Source organism: Heloderma suspectum, chromosome 1 (assembly GCF_057233095.1).
Source record: "Heloderma suspectum isolate Gila_16-S chromosome 1, 16-S_ref, whole genome shotgun sequence".
Lineage (NCBI taxonomy): Eukaryota > Metazoa > Chordata > Lepidosauria > Squamata > Helodermatidae > Heloderma > Heloderma suspectum.
This window is the reverse complement of record NC_139458.1, coordinates 162605953-162624852: the sequence shown is the minus strand read 5'-3', so window position 1 is coordinate 162624852 and position 18900 is coordinate 162605953. Positions and strand designations below refer to the sequence as shown.

General features: G+C 42.1%; 1 protein-coding gene across 6 annotated transcripts in view; it reads right to left on the bottom strand.

Annotated features, from left to right (window-relative positions):
* Nucleotides 1-18900, bottom strand: part of R3HDM1 (R3H domain containing 1) — a 106128-nt gene that overhangs the window by 70716 nt on the left and 16512 nt on the right. For 4 of the 6 annotated variants that reach the window (XM_084809361.1, XM_084809322.1, XM_084809332.1 and 1 more), the window contains exons 1-2: nucleotides 4000-4084; nucleotides 2118-2328 (exon numbers count right to left, since the gene is read on the bottom strand). In XM_084809361.1, coding sequence (XP_084665487.1) covers nucleotides 2118-2288 — 171 coding nt within the window. In that variant the 5' untranslated portion in view covers nucleotides 2289-2328; nucleotides 4000-4084. Of the gene's footprint in view, nucleotides 1-2117; nucleotides 2329-3999; nucleotides 4203-18900 lie in introns of those variants that run through there. The other 2 variants (XM_084809351.1, XM_084809341.1) reach the window with 1 other exon arrangement.

Below are 18900 nucleotides of genomic sequence, written 5' to 3'. Positions count from 1 at the left end.
TTTGATGTTCTGGCTGTTAACTTAAATCAAATTATCTGACTTTTCTATCACGCGAAAACAATTTATCAATTTAGGCCCTATATGTTTTATCAAGTAGTATCCATCCACAAAGTTAACTGAATAATGATAATTTCCCTTATCCTCTGCATTATGTTAATTGGATAACTCTTCTCAAATGCTAGTGCTACAAGAGAAGTATTGCTACCAAAATGCACCATTCTTGTCCTACCTGACAATTGGCCTACCTTCAGGTCTAGTCAGAAACAACTGCAAACACAGCAACAAGAAAAGGTCAAGAGAAGGGAAAGGTGAAGGAAGAGAGAAACTATATACAGTCAGGGCCAGAAATATTGGAACAAGGATAACTGTTTTGGCAGTTGGCCTCTGTACACCACCACTTTGAAGTTGAAAGGAAACACACCCAGATGGGAGTAAAGTCAGGACTTTCAGCTGTAATTCAAGGGGTTTGACAAAAGGGGGGCACTAACCATTCAGGAAGTACAGCCAGTGGCATACACACACACCCATCGTTGGTGGCTCATAAGTAATGGAACGAATGGCTGACAAGCAGCTACATGGCCAGCTGTGGCCTGTTTCCTGGGTACCCCATGACCAATCAAGCAGATGAAAGGCCTGGAGGTGGTTCTGAGTGTTACATTTGCATTTGGTAGCTGTTCACTGGAACTCCCAACATGAGGTCCAAAGAGGTGTCCATGCAAGTGAAGGAGGCCATCATTAGGCTGAGGAAACAAAATAAACCCATCAGAGAGATAGCAAAAACAGTGGGAGTGGCCAATACAACAGTCTGGAACATCCTGAAAAAGAAGGAATTAACTGGCAAGCTCAGCAACAGCAAAAGGCCTGGCAGACTATGGAAGACAACTAAAGTGGATGGCTGCAGAATTCTGCTCATGGTGAAGAGGAACCCTTTCACAACATCTAGCCAGGTCAAGAATGCTCTTGCGCAGGTAGGCATGTCATTGTCAACATCTACAGTCAAGAGACGGCTTTATGAATGTAAATACAGAGGCTTCACAACAAGGTGCAAACCACTGTTAATGGTCAAGAACCAAAAGGCCAGATTAGCCTTTGCCAGCAAACACCTAAAAAGGCCTGCCCAGTTCTGGAATAAGATTCTTTGGACTGATGAAACCAAGATTAACTTGTACCAGAATGATGGGAAGAGAAAAGCATGGAGAAGGAAATGAACAGCTCATGATCCAAAGCATACCACATCATCTGTCAAACTTGGTGGAGGCAGTGTTTTGGCACGGGCATGTATGGCTGCCAATGGAACCGGGTCACTGGTGTTTATTGATGACCTGACTGCTGACAAAAGCAGCAGGATGAATTCTGAAGTATATAGGGCTGTACTTTCTGCTCAGATTCAGCCAGATGCTGCTAAACTGATAGGACACCGCTTCATATTGCAGATGGATAATGACCCCAAACATACAGCAAAAGCTATCCAAGAGTTTCTCAAAGCAAAGAAGTGGGATGTTCTTCAATGGTCAAGTCAGTCACCTGATCTCAACCCAATAGAGCATGCTTTTCACTTACTGAAGACAAGACTGAAGGCAGAAAGACCCACAAACAAGCAACAGCTGAAGGCAGCTGCTGTAAAGGCCTGGCAAAGCATCTCAAAGGAAGAAACTCAGCATTTGGTCATGTCCATGGATTCCAGACTTCAGGCAGTCATTGACTGCAAAGCATTTTCATCCAGGTATTAAAGGCGATCCTTCAGTTTGAAATGATGTTGCTTTGTTCCATTACTTATGAGCCACCAACGATGGGTGTGTATGTATTCCACGGGCTGTCCTTCCTGAATGATTAGTGCCCCACTTTTGTCAAACCCCTTGAATTACAGCTGAAAGTCCTGACTTCGCTCCCATCTGGGTGTGCTTCCTTTCAACTTCAGTGTGGTGGTGTACAGAGGCCGACTGCCAAAACAGTTATCCTTGTTCCAATATTTCTGGCCCTGATTGTATGCGGTTTGTTTTTTAAATACTGTTGAAATTGACTCACACCTAACACTAGGAAGTTCCAAAAAAATCTGCAGCAGCACTAAGGAATTCAGTGTATACTAGGATCAAAATAAGATGGAAGAAACCTCTTACCTGCACATCATTTTTATTATCAGTACATCTTTCATCCTTTTCTGCTTGAGTTTGCTCATGGTTTTCTGATTTTATGAAGTGTTCCACTGCAGTATTGTCTTTTACTTCTGCTTCTGAACCTTTCATTGTATCACTTTCCTCCTTTACAGTAACAGTATCAGTCATCCTCATTAGAAAGGGTTATTTTAAAAATCTAAAGGAAATACGGAGCCTTTAGAAGAACAGGAGAAGAAGAAAGGCATTATAATTATCCATGTTATCCCAAGTCAAACAGTATATAAAAAGAACAGTTTCAAAAGACCTTTCTCCATGAACGTCCTTTCTTCATCAGCTCACACACATCATGAATGACCACAGATTCCAAAACATGTGTAAGATCAAAACTAAGGCTGAAATCTAAGTGAAATTTATTAACCTTATTTAATAAAAAAAACTGTATACCTTCATTGATTAAAAGTCCAATGATCTTCCAAACAGAATTTTGAGTTTCATACAAGAAAATGTCATTTGCTTTAAATATCCTCTATATTATTATTTGTACTAAAAACATGGGGTTGGATCCAGACTTGCCCCTCTGGGAACAGGAGGGCTCCTTCTGTTCACAGAGGGAACTGGGATCCAGCAAACACTCCCACCTGGAAGAATGTGGCAGTGCCATTTTTTTTTGCCAATTTCCCCTGCCCTCTACATTATCCAGCACTAACTCCCATGCTGTTCCATAGAGTCCCCAAGCCTCCAGAGGAGCATTTTAGGGGGCACAGGGGGCTACCGAAGGGAGGGGTCAACCCAGCTCCTTCCTCCAGTACAAGCAGAACTCTGCTGAGAGCAAGTCTAGATCCAACCCACAATATTTAAAATCAGACAATTCATTAAATAGTTTCAAAAGAAAGAAAGCAAGATAGTGGCCTAATTCAAGGGAGAATATAGGTTGATAGGGAATTTTTAATTTCTTGAACCTCGTTGTTCAAGTATTATGAAAAAGCTTGTAGAATCATGTTTCCCTCTGCTCTTTAAAATAAATTTCCCTAAAATACCATGGTCTCAGCAATTCCACTGTTAATGTAGTTAACATTAACCATTAACAAACATTAGTCAAGGTTTGTTAGCCAGCTTCAAAAGCTGGTTTCAAATCCTGGTTACAAGGAAACACTGGCTAACATTAACTACAGTTAACACTGGTTCCAATTTAATACAGGAGTGTTCTGTATACTTATCTAGGAATAACTCCCAATTAACAAAGTGGACTTACTCCAGAATAAACATGCAGGGGTAGTCAAACAGGGGTTGAAAGCATGTGATTCTATAGTACCCCAAACCAGAAAGGTTATGATGGCTTTTGCCCTATGTCATATTATGTATTTGTCTACTGAAGTTAATTGGCCACATGTAAGAGAGAGAGGCCCGAAGAAGAGAAATCACTGGGGAAAAGGAATTTAAAAAATGAGTGATGATAGAAATGCAGATAGTATCAATTCTCAAAGCAAGGAGAAACAATCATTTTTCTCACTGACTTCTAAGACAAAAGTTACAGCCAATGTGACATAATAGGGCTGCAAACCTTAGCATTTGGAGCAAGCATCGCCTCTGATATGGCAACATCTTCATAACCACATGCTGTAGGCACTGCAAACATCAATCCTTAGATGTTACCAACATATAGAACAAAAGACTGACAACTGAGGGGACAGGGCTAGTTCTGCATGTTTCAGTCTTTAAGGCTGCTATCCTAAACATACTTACTAGGGAGTACGGTCTAGTAAACACAGTGGGATTTCTAAGTAAATAGATACAGGACTGCACTGTAAATAGAAGACCTACTACCCTTACTTTTTCTCTTTTTTAAAAAGAACCACATAAGCAATAAATGCTCAGTATTACTTGCCTGTTGTATCCTGTAGATCTGCGACTGTGGTCCCCCACGAAAATAAAATAAAATAATCCAAGGATCTTTTTCACAGTCAAGCAAGATGTCAGCTGTGATGAACCATCTGGAATCTGGAAGGAGTCCCATGTCCTTATCACCATTTGAAACCCCTGGACTGTATTATACTGTGTGGCATCAGCAATACCATTCCTTTTAGACACCTAAAAGAAGTTTTTAAGAAGTCATCAAGAGTTTGGAAAGTGGTGTGTGTTTTTGTAAACATGCCATTATTAGATCCACTTTCCCCATTCCTATTCAACAGTTTCCCCACAGGTTGTACGTTTCTCCCGACTTTTCAAAAGCAAGCTGTGGTTGATCTTCATGATCTTCATAATTAATAATAAAGTGGCTAAAGCAGTGCTTGGATACAATCCAAAAAATGACAGAATGATCTCAATTGGAATTCAGGGTAAGCCATTTAACATCACAGTGATCCAAATATACGCGCCAACCACAGATGCTGAAGAAGCAGAAGTAGATCAGTTCTATGAGGATCTGCAGCACCTACTGGATAGTACGCCAAACAAAGATGTTATTTTCATTACAGGAGACTGGAATGCTAAGGTGGGTAGTCAAACGACACCTGGAAGTACAGGCAAGCATGGTCTGGGAGAACAAAATGAAGCGGGACATAGGCTGATAGAATTTTGCCAAGACAACTCACTGTGCATAACAAACACTCTCTTTCAACAACCTAAAAGACAACTTTATACATGGACTTCACCAGAAGGTCGACACCGAAATCAGATTGACTACATCCTTTGTAGCCAAAGGTGGCAGACATCTATGCAGTCGGTAAAAACAAGACCTGGAGCTGACTGTAGTTCAGATCATGAACTTCTTACTGCACAATTTAGAATCAGACTAAAGAGACTAGGGAAGACCCACAGATCAGTTAGATATGAGCTCACTAATATTCCTAATGAATAGGCAGTGGAGGTGAAGAACAGATTTAAGGGACTAGATTTAGTAGATAGGGTCCTGGATGAACTATGGACAGAAGTTCGCAACACTGTTCAGGAGGCGGCAACAAAAAACATCCCAAAGAAAAAGAAAACCAAGAAAGCAAGATGGCTGTCTGCTGAGACACTGGAAGCAGCCCAAGAAAGAAGGAAAGCAAAAGGCAACAGTGATAGGGGGAGATATGCCCAATTAAATGCAAAATTCCAGAAGTTAGCCAGAAGAGATAAGGAATTATTTTTAAACAAGCAATGCGTGGAAGTGGAAGAAGATAATAGAATAGGAAGGACAAGAGACCTCTTCCAGAAAATTAGAAACATCGGAGGTAAATTCCAGGCAAAAATGGGTATGATCAAAAACAAAGATGGTAAGGACCTAACAGAAGCAGAAGAGAGCAAGAAAAGGTGGCAAGAATATACGGAAGATCTGTTTAGGAAGGATAATAACATCGGGGATAGATTTGATGGTGTGGTCAGTGAGTTAGAGCCAGACATCCTGAAGAGTGAGGTTGAACGGACCTTAAGAAGCATTGCTAATAAGAAGGCAGCAGGAGATGGTATCCCAGCTGAACTGTTTAAAATCTTGCAAGATGATGTGGTCAAGGTGATGCATGCCATATGCCAGCAAATTGGGAAAACACAAGAATGGCCAACGGATTGGAAAAAATCAACTTATATCCCCATACCAAAAAAGGGAAGCACCAAAGAATGTTCAAACTATCGAACAGTGGCACTTATTTCACATGCCAGTAACGTAATGCTCAAGATCTTGCAAGGTAGACTCCAGCAATTCATGGAATGAGAATTGCCAGATGTACAAGCTGGGTTTAGGAAAGGCAGAGGAACTAGAGACCAAATGGCCAATATCCGCTGGATAATGGAGAAAGCCAGGGAGTTTCAGAAAAACATCTCTTTCTGTTTTATTGACTATTCTAAAGCCTTTGACTGTGTGGATCATAACAAACTGTGGCAAGTTCTTGGTGGTATGGGGATACCAAGTCATCTTGTCTGCCTCCTGAGGAATCTATATAACAACCAAGTAGCAATGGTAAGAACAGACCACGGAACAACGAACTGGTTTATGATTGGGAAAGGAGGACGGCAGGGTTGTATACTCTCACCCTACCTATTCAACCTGTACGCAGAACACATCATGCGACATGCTGGGCTTGATGAAGCCAAGGCTGGAGTTAAAATCGCTGGAAGAAACATTAACAATCTCCGATATGCAGATGATACCACTTTGATGGCTGAAAGTAAGGAGGAGCTGCGGAACCTTATGAAGAAGGTGAAAGAAGAAAGTGCAAAAGCTGGGTTGCAGTTCAACCTAAAAAAACCCAAGATTATGGCAACCAGCTTGATGGATAACTGGCAGATAGAGGGAGAAAACGTGGAGGCAGTGACAGACTTTGTCTTTCTAGGCGCAAAGATTACTGCAGATGCTGACTGAAGCCAGGAAATCAGAAGACGTTTACTTCTTGGGAGGACAGCAATGACAAATCTTGATCAAATAGTGAAGAGCAGAGACATCACACTGACAACAAAGATCCGCATAGTTAAAGCAATGGTAGAAACCTTGTAGAAACCTATGGCTGCGACAGCTGGACCATAAGGAAGGCTGAGCGAAGCAAGACAGATGCTTTTGAACTGTGGTGTTGGAGGATAATTCTGAGAGTGCCTTGGACTGCAAGAAGATCAAACCAGTCCATACTCCAGGAAATCAAGCCAGACTGTTCACTTGAGGGAATGATAGTAAAGGCAAAACTGAAGTACTTTGGCCACATCATGAGAAGACAGGATACCCTGGAGAAGATGCTGATGCTAGGGAAAGTGGAAGGCCAAAGGAAGAGGGGCCGACCAAGGGCAAGATGGATGGATGATATTCTGGAGGTGACGGACTCGACCTTGGGGGAGCTGGGGGTGCCGACAGCCAACAGGAAGCTCTGGCATGGGCTGGTCCATGAAGTCATGAAGAGTCAGAAGCGACTGAACGAATAAACAACAAAATAACAAAACTAGCAGTAAGTGTGTGGGGGGGATTGGTCTACAAGAAGTTAGTGATATTAAAATGTCAACCATTTGGGATTCTCATTGTTGAAATTAAGGAAGCTAGGCTAATAACACTTCCTGCTACTGTATAGGTTAATCCAACAGTATCATCCTTCTTCAAAATTCTCACTTCTACAAGGACTTGTACACTGTAATGTACACCATTACCCTTCTACCAGATCTCCAATAAGGTTCTTCACCATCCTGTATAACTGAATTATAAAACACAGTGCAAGGAGGTTGTGGTTTCTTTTGGCAAAATTTAGGTTTAGGATGTTGTTATGCCAACTACATTTCTGAAGAAAATGCACTTAGATCTTCAGTTTAGAGAAAGGAATCCAATTGCAAAAGGTCAATATAATGTATTAATCTGGCACAGCTAGAGAACTGAAAGGCTGGTATATTCAACTGCTGGGCAGATAATAATGAATTTATCTGTAAGTAACACACAGATTAGGGGATGAATGTATCTTTATGCATTTCTGAGACAAATCCAGACTACCAAATACAATATGGTAAAATAAAGAAAAATAATCTCACAAGAACATGAAGGATTCTGAACACCTGCATAGAACACAGATCCCAATTAATTTTGAGCAAGATAAATCTGTAATCCCTCAAAGTAGCTCACATGGAGATCTCATGGGCATTCTTCCACTCTTTGTTATGTTAGTATCCCACCTTCTTCCAATAAATTCAAAGTGGTGTTTCAGCCACCTAGCAATTGTGTAAACTAGATAAGCCTAGAGACTACGACTCATCCAAGGCAACACACTGAGCTCTATAGCTGCATGAGGATTTGAATCTAGATTTCCTACATCTAAGCCCATTACACCAGGCACTGTCACACACAGCTGCTCATATAAAAAAGCATTTCCCTTCTGCTCATAGACCCTTTGAGAAATGGATCCTAACTTTCTTCAGATAAGATCTCAACTAGATCAGACATAGCACTATCCTAGCTCTGGTGTACTACTTCCAAGCACCTCAGAAAACCCTAAGACTTTCATCCTTTTGATTTTCAGTACACACTTTCTGATGAATGAAAAAAAGCTTAGCACCTACTAATCTGAAGTTTCATTTAATTTCATTACATATTATGTTTCTATACCACCCAACAGCTAAAGCTCTCTGGGTGGTTTACAAAGATTAAAAACCTTAAAAATACAACATTGTATATAATATTAAAAAATTACTTAGTAAACAGACAGCGCGCGCGCGCGCACACACACACACACACATTTAAACAATTTTAAGAAACAATAAAAAATCCAGGACCCAAATGAAAAGCCTTACCGTAAGCTGAGAAATGCCTGAGAGTAAAGGAATGTCTTAACCTGGCACCGAGAGGATAACAATGTTGCAACAGGCGTGCCTCACTGGGGAGATAATCTGGGGGCCACCACCAAGAAGGCCCTTTCCCTTGTGGACACCTTCTGAGTGTCCTTTGGACAAAGGACCTGGAGGAGGGCCTTAGATGATGAGCATAATATATGGGAAGATTCATGCTGGGAGAGGCACTCTGTCAGGTATTTTGGCCCTGAGCCATGTAAAACTTTACAAGTCAAAAGGAGCATCTTGAATCAGGCTCAGAAACATACAAGCAGCCAGTGCAAGCAGGCCAGAATTGGTACATGTTTGGACCTTCCTGTCCCTGTTATCAATGTGGCCACTGCATTTTGCACAAGCTGCAGCTTCTGAACCATCTTCAAAGGCAGCCCCTGGAGAGCACATTGCAGTAATCTAACTTGGAGGTTACCAGAGCACAGACTACTGAAGCCAGGTTATCCCTGTCCAGATAGGGCATAGCTGGGCCACCAAGTGAAGTTGGTAGAACACACTCCGTGTCGCTGAGGCTACTTGAGTCTCAAGTGACAAAGAAGGGTCCAGGAGAAACCCCAAGCTATGAACCTGCTCCTTTAGGGGAGTGCAATCCCATCGAGAACAGGATGAACACCAACCATTTGGTCAGAAGCACCACCCACTAACAGGATCTCAGTCTTGTTTAATAAACCAAACTCAGTTTAATAAACCAAAACTGAGTTTTGGTTTATTAGCCCTCATCCATTGTCACAGTCAGGCACAAAACTAGTACAGCCACAGCCTCACCTGATGAAGGTGGAGAAATAGAGCTGCATGTCATCAGCATACCAACAACACACTCCAAAACTCCGGATGACCGCACTCCATAGTTTCATGTAGATGTTAAATAGTATGGGGGATAAGACTGATGCCTGAGGAATCCTATACTGAGAATCCATGGGGCTGAGCAATATTCCCCAAGCACCACCTTCTGGAGCCAACCATCCAAGTAGGAGCAAAACCACTGCAATGCTGTACCTTCCACTCCCAACCCAGAAAGCCATCCCATATGGATACCATGGTCGATGGTAGCAAAAGCTGCTGAGAGATCAAGGAGAATCAACATAGTCACAGTCCCACAGTGTCTCTTCTGACATCAGTCATCATACAGGGCATCCAAGGCTGTTTCGATGCCAAAACCCAGCCTGAACCCTGACTGAAATAGATCCAGATAATCAGTCTCATCCAAGAGTGTCTGAAGCTGGGTGGCAACCAGCCCTTCAAGGACCTTGCCCAGGAAAGGAACATTTGCCACCAGCCTAAAGTTATTAAGACTTTCTAGGTCCAAGGAGGGTTTCTTCAGGAGTGGTCTCACCACCGTCTCTTTCAGGTGGCCCAGGATCACTCACTTTTGCAGGGAGGCATTGATCACCTCCCAGGCCCAGCTGGCTGTTCCCTTCCTGTCAGTTTTTATAAGCCAAGAAGGGAAAGGATCCAGTGCAGAAGTGTTTGCATGAACCTGTCCAAGCACCTTGTCAATGTCCTCAAGCTGGACCAACTGAAACTCATCCAAGAAAACTGGGCAAGGGTGTGCTCTGGGTACCTCACTTGATTCACCTACTGTTACACCAACGTCTAAGTCCAGGCAGATGCAAGAGATTTTATCTTGGAAGTGCCTAGCAATTGTATTACAGCAGGGTTCAGAACGATCTGCAGCCTCCTTAGAGCCAGTATGTAATAAGCTCTGGACACCCCTGAAAAGCTGTGCTGGGAGGCACACAGACGTAACACACAAGTGTTCAACTGCATCCACTAGGAGTTTTTCTCCATGTGCACTCAAAATGTCTCCTATTTTGCTTCATTGCTCTCAGCTCTGGAGTATACCATGGAGCCCTATGAGCTGTACTCTAGACAGGGCACTCAGGAGCAATCACGTCAACCACTCGGGTCCCTCCTGCATTCCACAGATTGACCAGGGTTTTGACAGGAGAATCAGCCACATCAGCTGGAACAGCTACCCCCTCCCCCCGGCCCATTGGAAGCCATTCGGATCCATTAGCCAATGGGGAGGACCATCTTAATGGATCCTCCACCCTTGCATAGGGGAAAAGCCGTCATAAGGCTAAACCTCAGCAGACAATAATCTGACCATGACAAAGGGACAGATTCAAAGTCTCCCACCTTCAGATCATACGTCCATGTCCAGCTGAAAAAAACAAGTCTAGAGTATGTGTTGGGCCAATGACATATTGGGACAGTCCCACACTTATCATGGAGACCATGAAATTCTGAGCCACCCCGAACAAGGCACCCTCAGCATGAATGTTGCCATCTCCAGAACCAACAGTCTCGGGGGCCTCAAAAGCACACATGAAACTGCCTCCGTCAGCTCAGGCAGGGAGACTGTTGAGCAGCAGGATGGGTGGTAAACCAACAGAGCCCCCAAATCTGTCCCACTGGCCTAACATGAGGTGCAAACATCCAGACCACTAGTCAGATGGACAGGAAGCCTGCAGAGGGAGATGGAATTCCTATAGGCCATAGCAACCCCCTCTTCCCAGCCCGCAAGTCTACCCTGATGCTGGACCAAGTACCCCGGTAGGCACAGCTGGGAGAGACCACCTTCTCCCTGCTCACCCACCAAGGTCTTGATTATGCATGCCAGATTGACACCTCATCCACTATTAAATCATGATAAAGGAGGTCTTATTTTGAACCAATCTGGCATTTTAGAGCAGCATCCAGAGACCCGAGGGCAGGCTAACAGGGAAACCACCAAATCTGTGGGTGGGGGGAGACCATGAAATCCTGAGCCCTGGCTCAGGAAGTTAGGATCCCTATATTTGTTGTTGTTGTTGTTGTTCAGTCGTTCAGTCGTGTCCGACTCTTCGTGACCCCATGGACCATAGCACGCCAGGCCTTCCTGTCCTGCGCTCTCTCCCGGAGCGTGCTCAAGTTCATATTCATTGCATCCGTGATGCTATCTAGCCATCTCATCCTCTGCCATCCCCTTCTCCTTTGGCCTTCAGTCTTTCCCAGCATCAGGATCTTTTCCAGGGAGTTTTCTCTTCGCATTAGGTGGCCAAAATATTGGAGCTTCAGCTTCAGTATCTGTCCTTCCAATGAGCACTCAGGGTTGATTTCCTTTAGGATGGACTGATTTGACCTCCTTGCAGTCCAGGGGACTCGTAAGAGTATTCTCCAGCACCACAGTTCGAAAGCATCAATTCTTCGGCGCTCAGCCTTCCTTATAGTCCAGCTCTCACAGCCATACATTACTACTGGGAAAACCATAGCTTTGATTAGACGGACCTTTGTCGGCAAGGTGATGTCTCTGCTTCTTACTATGCTGTCTAGGTTGGCCATAGCTTTCCTCCCAAGGAGCAAGCGTCTTTTAATTTCATGGCTACAGTCACCGTCTGCGGTGATCTTGGAGCCCAAGAAAGTAAAATCTGCCACTGCTTCCATTTCTTCCCCTTCTATATGCCAGGAAGTGATAGGGCCAGATGCCATGATCTTCGTTTTTTTAATGTTGAGTTTCAAACCAGCTTTTGCACTCTCCTCTTTCACCCTCAACAAGAGGCTCTTGAGATCCTCTTCGCTTTCTGCCATTAGGGTGGTATCGTCTGCATTCGGAGGTTGTTGATAATTCTCCCGGCAATCTTAATTCCGATCTCTGATTCATCCAACCTGGCATTTCTCATGATGTACTCTGCATATAAGTTAAATAAGCAGGGTGACAATATGCAGCCTTGTCGTACTCCTTTCCCAATTTTGAACCAATCGGCTGTTCCGTGTCTGGTTCTTACTGTTGCTTCTTGACCCTCATACACGTTTCTCAGGAGACAGGTAAGGTGGTCTGGTACTCCCATCTCTTTAAGAATTTGCCACAGTTTGTTGTGATCCACACAATCAAAGGCTTTAGCGTAGTCAATGAAGCAGAAATAGACGTTTTTCTGGAATTCTCTTGCTTTCTCCATGATGCAGCGAATGTTGGCGATTTGATCTCTAGTTCCTCTGCCTCTTCTAAACCCAGCTTGTATCCCTATATTATAAACCACCAAAGTATTTACTCCGTCTGACTAAACAGGGATACAACATAGGTAACCTTTTCTACCTATATTAACTGAGGAGGGCCATACTGCTGCTTCAGGCATAGAGTCATCTGTCTTATTATACCCAAGTACATTTAATACAATTATGTACGTATGATCGAAACCGCAGATTGATACACACTTACTTTTGAATAAGGTCCACTAAACACAAGACCAGAGAACAAAGTAAGCCAATAGATAGGAATACTGACCAATTCTTCATTTTCCATCCCTTCCCTATCTTGAGCCTCATCTATACACATAGCACAATGAGATAATAGGACAGTCTGTACCAGTTCAAATGGCAGGTAGGAATGACATCTATTAATGCTTTCTCAAGTTAAAAACTGTGAACAGGCAACAACAGGCAAAGGACTGGGAGCTAGAACTTTTCCCCTTGGTATTCTAGCTTTCTGCTAGCAGGGTAGGAATGAGAAACCATTCAAAATCATGAACCCCATTTGTAGTCTGAGATGGTAGTCCTCCCAAACCTAGTCTAAACACAGACTGCAAGAGACCCATTTCACATGATTTCCTTAAAAACAGTGCCAAAACGTGGCACTTTAATTATGCCTTGCATGGATTTCCTGCATCACGTTTATGCACAGAAGGAAGCTGTATGTCTTATGATAGGTCAAGGCCACTGGGAATTTTGTTGTCTTTCTCTAGCTGGATTGCAGTAAGACTTGAAATGTGCTCAGCAGCAAAATGTCTTATTCCCAATCAAAATATGACCAGCTAAAAGGCAGAAGGCTTTCCATTTGGAAATATTATAGACCAACTTTGAGTTGCGATGTTATATTGAGATGTACTGAAGGATCAGTATAAACAGAGGCAAAGAACTACAGCAATTACACAAAGAGAAGCAAAGGAAAGACTACAAGCATATTGTCCAGTAGAGGGCAGTAAAATTCTTCCAACATCCCAAATACATGGAACAGCACCAGCTAATCTGAGTGCTCAGGAAGTCAGAATTCCAATAATTATAAACCACAAAAATATCTAGCCAGTTTGTGTGACCTCCTTTTAAAATAGGAATTCAACAGGGCAACGTTTTTACCTTTATTAACTGAAGAGGGCCATACTGCTGCTTCAGGTACAGAAAAGCATTTGTCACATAGTAACCCAAGTATACTTAATACAACGATATTTGTATGTATGATTAAAATCCCAAACTGATGCACACGTACTTGGGAATAAATTCCACTGAATAGAGTGTGACTTACTTCTGAACTAACGTGCATAGGATTGGGATTTCAACCACATACACATTCACAAGTGTATCCATTTGTCAACTACGTTTTACTTTTTAATTTCATAGTATCATAAACAAAACAAAGAAGAAATTCACAGTGGTGGAAAAGGAAATTGCAGCGATATTCTCTTTGAAACCGTACACAGAACCATGTTCTACTGTCAGGTTACAAGAAGCTAGTTTCGCGAGAGTTGCTACAACTCTTTAGCCAATACTTCTTTTGATAAAATGTCATGACACCTGTAATGCAAACAAACGAGCATCACTCTGCTGCAACTTGCTCCTCCTCAACAGTGTTCTCTCCAACATATGCCTTTTTTCTACATATGAAGGAATAACTTTGTAACTTTAGATTTCTGACAGATGATTGAATTCACTTATAAAGTAAATTTAAAGATCAACTGGAACAGAAATGGTTCAGTGTCTCAGAGTGACTCAGTGACTCAGTTTAGTGACGCGGAGCTGAAATCTCTCAAAACAGGCTACATACTGTAAAATGTAACCCATTCTCCAGAGTCCACCCCTCACTTGCTAAACTACTACCATTATTCTACATGCACTTTCCGAAATGCAATTCAACAGTTTCATAAAAAAAATGTCATTTTAGATTATAACAAATTCAAACTGTGAACAATTCCATTACATCCGAGTTCTGTCTGATCTTTGACTTCATTTACGGAAGCTAAAATCCCCTTCTGAATTACAAAATTCATATTTATATTACAAAACCCTTTTCAGACTGGTATTTAATTCTAGATCATTGAAAAATTATGCAAGAGGTTTTCAGAAATAAATTGTGCCCTTTTAATTTTTATCCATTAGTTGGATTATGATCAAGTAATCTTTTGGCTTCTCTTTACCCCAAAGAGAGGCCAATCTGATACTTCAATGAAACAATCTCAGTCTCCAAAATCCTCAGTCTTCAAGTCCTCCCTGCAGTGCTGACAACTTCAGCCAGGCAAACATGCTTGCTCTCTCTCTTTCTGCTGCTGCTTTAGTAAGATGGCACCAGGTCTATTCCCAAATGCCACGTGAGGGAATACAGCAGCCTTCTCCCAAGCTGGTGCTTTCCAGATGTTTTGGACTACAACTCCCATCGGCCCCAGGCAGCATGGCCAACGGTCAGAAATACTGGCAATCCAAAACTTCTGGAGGGCACCAGGTTGTTGGAGGGGGGCTACCATATAGAATGACACAGATGCACTTAGCTGCTTCAAATTTAAAGAGAGAACAACTCAAAAAAGGGCCCAGGCAAAGGCTGGCTGCAACCCAGTGCCTAATTATAATTCCATCAGGGGCTGCAAATAACCAGGTACAGGCCATGGGGCTCAAATTATGCCCTGATACCATGGTTGTGTCTGTTTTAGAACAATGATTAACTTCACCCTCTATGTCTACATAACGAACCATAACATTCTGCGTGCATGTTTTTCAAAATAAGTCCCACATAACCTGGAAGAGGCTGAATCACTATCCATCGCCTTAAGTGCCATACTATTTTCAATTTGATAATTGTAGTTTACCACAGCATTTAAGAAATTATCTTTCAAAGCTGTATAAGCATCTATGAGTCATCATGCCAAGAAAAATACTGCACTATTGTTATCCCTGTACTAAAATGCATCAGAAGCAGAATATATTACACGAGGAACATTAAACCGTCTAGACACATTAGACAGAAAAGCACACCAGCTTCCTCCAATAAGCCCTCTAGCCTTAATGAAAAAAGGCACAAAGGCACATGGAGTACTGGAAGATATTTGGAAGTACTAGAAGAACGCTCTTCTCTTTTTTTGGAAATTAACATTGTCCTCTCTCTCTCAGGTCAGACGTAGGAGGGTTATGGATGGCTGTGTGTACTCTGAACTTTCACTTATTTAAAAGCATTACTACTCTGTAGATGAGGGGGGAAGATATAACAGCCTTAAAGATCTGGAGACCTTGGGCTTTGATCAATTCAATCCACATTTTCTACTCCACAACTGCTTCGTTTTTACTGGAGCTCTAGAAAGATGGGACAGCAAAACGTGTCACAGAAACCAGTTTTTGTACCCAAAATACAATAATTACGTTGTCCTGTAGTCTGGGAAAAGGATATACATAGGGCATGCTTTTATGGTGTAAATGCCAGTTGCTGGACATTTTTACAGAGAAAAATGAAAGGTCATAAAATCCATCAAAGGCCTTTTTAGTACAGAGAACTTGAAATATTGGACCCATTCACACATAACTGCACCAAATCATGGGTTAACCTATCCACAATTTGCTGCAGCGTGACCCAGGCATGTTCTGCAGCCTTTTTGAATATTCAGCCTCTGAACAGGCTGGTTGGGGTTCCATGACATCCAAACCCAGACAGTATAGGTTAATCATGGGTTAAACAACCCACAATTAACCTACAATTAGTAGCTAGATTGACTACTGATTAACCTATAGTTAACCTATGATTAACCTATAGCATCCAGGTTCAGATGTCACATAGCAGCCTCCGACTGACCTGATTGGGGGTTAATAATCAAAATGGGCATGGAAAAAACCAGGCACTCGCTGCAGCAAATCTTGGGTTAATTAATCCATGATTTCCTGCTGTTACGTGTGAAACAAATCCTTGCCTAGTTTGCAAAGCAGGATCTTCAGTACCTGGTATTTCCAGGTACGGCTGGAAAAATTCCAGCCTGAAATCCTGGGGAGCTGCTGCCAGCCAGTGTCAACAATAATGGGCTAGATGGACCAATGGTCTGATTCAGTATAAGGCAGCTTCCGATGTTCCTGGTATTAATGAAGCCTTGGAAGAAATCAAGTTGCCTTCCTCTGAGGACCCTGTCGTCAAAACAGTATGAAATTGCCTCTCAATTTCCCGCACATGTATTCTTGCATCTGGCTGTTTTATACCCGTATACATCAGGAAACCAAGTGGATGCTGCTGCATAACTTACTATAAAAATGCAGTTGTTACTATGATTGGTAGGGCGATTTCTGCAATCATGTGTATGCAGGCTTAGTACACAAAGTCTAACTATAAATCCAGCTCTCTTTTGAGTAGGAAAGATGCTTTAATTTTACTTACTGTTTGATCGGTAGGTCTTTAAGTACCATTAATACCAATCTATTCCCTAATTAGCTGCAAAGCCTAGGTAAGATTGTTTGCTACTCTCCCAAATGCCTAACCATAGTCCAAAGCAGTAACCATGGAAACAAGAACAGGAAAATGCTAAAAATCTAATTATTCACTGCACTATAAATAACGTTTTCAAGAAAAAGCAAAGAGGAACATTTGTACTTAAGCGTTTTTACTTCCTTTTGCATAGTTACTCACAGTCATTCCCTCTAACAGGCATTAAATCCTCTGAGTTCTTTATCTGATTGGAAGTGAAACAGAGCCACCCCAAAATAAGTTAGTTGTTTATACATGCCATAGGAACTCTATAGGTACATTGAAATATATGTTTTTTTAAATTAAAAGAAAAAGAATGTTTTTTAAATAACCTTAAAAAGACACATGAGCTTCTCAGATGTACAGAATGTTGGGGGGGGGGTATAGGAGAGAGAAATGGGAATTAGTCTGCTCACAACCCTAATGCGGGGTAGGCAACCTAGTACCCCCCCAATGTTTTGGACTACAACTCCCATCAGCTCCAGCAGGCATGGCCATTGGTCAGGGATAATGGGAGTTGCAGTCCCAAACATCTGGAGGGCACTGGGTTACTTAGCCCTACCCCAACAGCTAATAGTAAGTATTCTAGAAAGTGGAGCAAATTAGGGTTGGGAGGATGTGTGCCGTAATTTTTTTTTTTAAAAAAAACCCAACAACTTCTCTCGCTGCCTTTTATACAGAGAACAAGAACAAATAGCCTGAGATGCCATTTAACATCCACTGTAGCTGTAGTTATGCAGGTAAAAAGTTTTTCTACATCTGCCTTTAACATAAGAATTTCTGAACTATACATTATGACAATAACTATGGTATCTGCTTTACAATCCAGGGCGGGGGGACACATGACCACACGTGGCCTTTTTCTATTTTATTCTAAGCAGTACTGCTCTTGCAGTTTCATTATATTTTACCCGCAGTTCTTACAAAGCTGTCAGCACAGTATTGCACAGAGCTTCCAGTGTGCTTCACCAGGCCACAAGTTTCTGAACTGCCTACTATAAAGGCTTCTTCACACAATATAGCATCAGCATCTTTTTCTATAATATTTGAAGGTCATTTGCGCATCTGAAAACATGTATTACACATGTCCAGAGGTATTGCCGAAGTCCTCAGATATGCATTTACCATTGGTCTCCACATATGTGAATGGTCTCTGAACAGAAAAGATCAGCCAAACTACGGTGGAAGAGCACAGACTGGTCTTTCACCCTCTAATGCATTAAATGGTACTAATTCTAATACTAAGGTCAAAACATGTCCTAAAAATCTGCCTTCTCTGTCTCCATAATTGTTTCTTCTTTATCATCACCATCACTACCACCATCACATCCGAGTGTTTCCCAAACTTTATTTTGTTCATTGTAATGCCCATTTTAAATACCGAGGAACAAAGCTGAAAAAGAGACTTGCTCAACACCACCTTGTAAGTCCATGCCTGAGAAAGGATGGAGATTTTCTCCTAGGTCCCAAATCTTGTTTTTCTTAAACAGAAATGAATTAAAAACATTCATTCATGAATGGAAGTTACTACAGTCAATTATTTTCTAATATTTAATATATCTGTATACATATGCATCCATTTTTAATTCCTAGGGCCATAAAGCAAGAGAAAGCCTATGCTTTGTTTTAACCGGAATTCCAACATATACCAACATTCAGATTTATGAACAGCACTCAGCTGGGATTCATGAGACCAAATTCTTCAAGATGCTTATACAGAGTCTTCTGGTTCCTTCTATTAAGTAAGAAAATCTGAAACCACCCGAAAGTGTTATTGACACTTTAGGTGAAACACAACTAATGTCTCTCCAGCAACAGCAGGCTTCCATCAGTAGAAGAGAGATGGGGGCAATTCCCCCTCTCCCCACAAATCTCCTCCATAGGCATGGGGGTTCGCAGGTGAGAATGGTCCCTCTCCCCGTTCCACTGACAAAAGCCTTATGTCAGTGGAGGGAAACTAGTTGGATTCCACCCATTCTTCTCACTCCCCTTGCAAAACATATTTAGTGGTGAACCTAAATCTACCCTCCCAAGTTAGAACAAGAA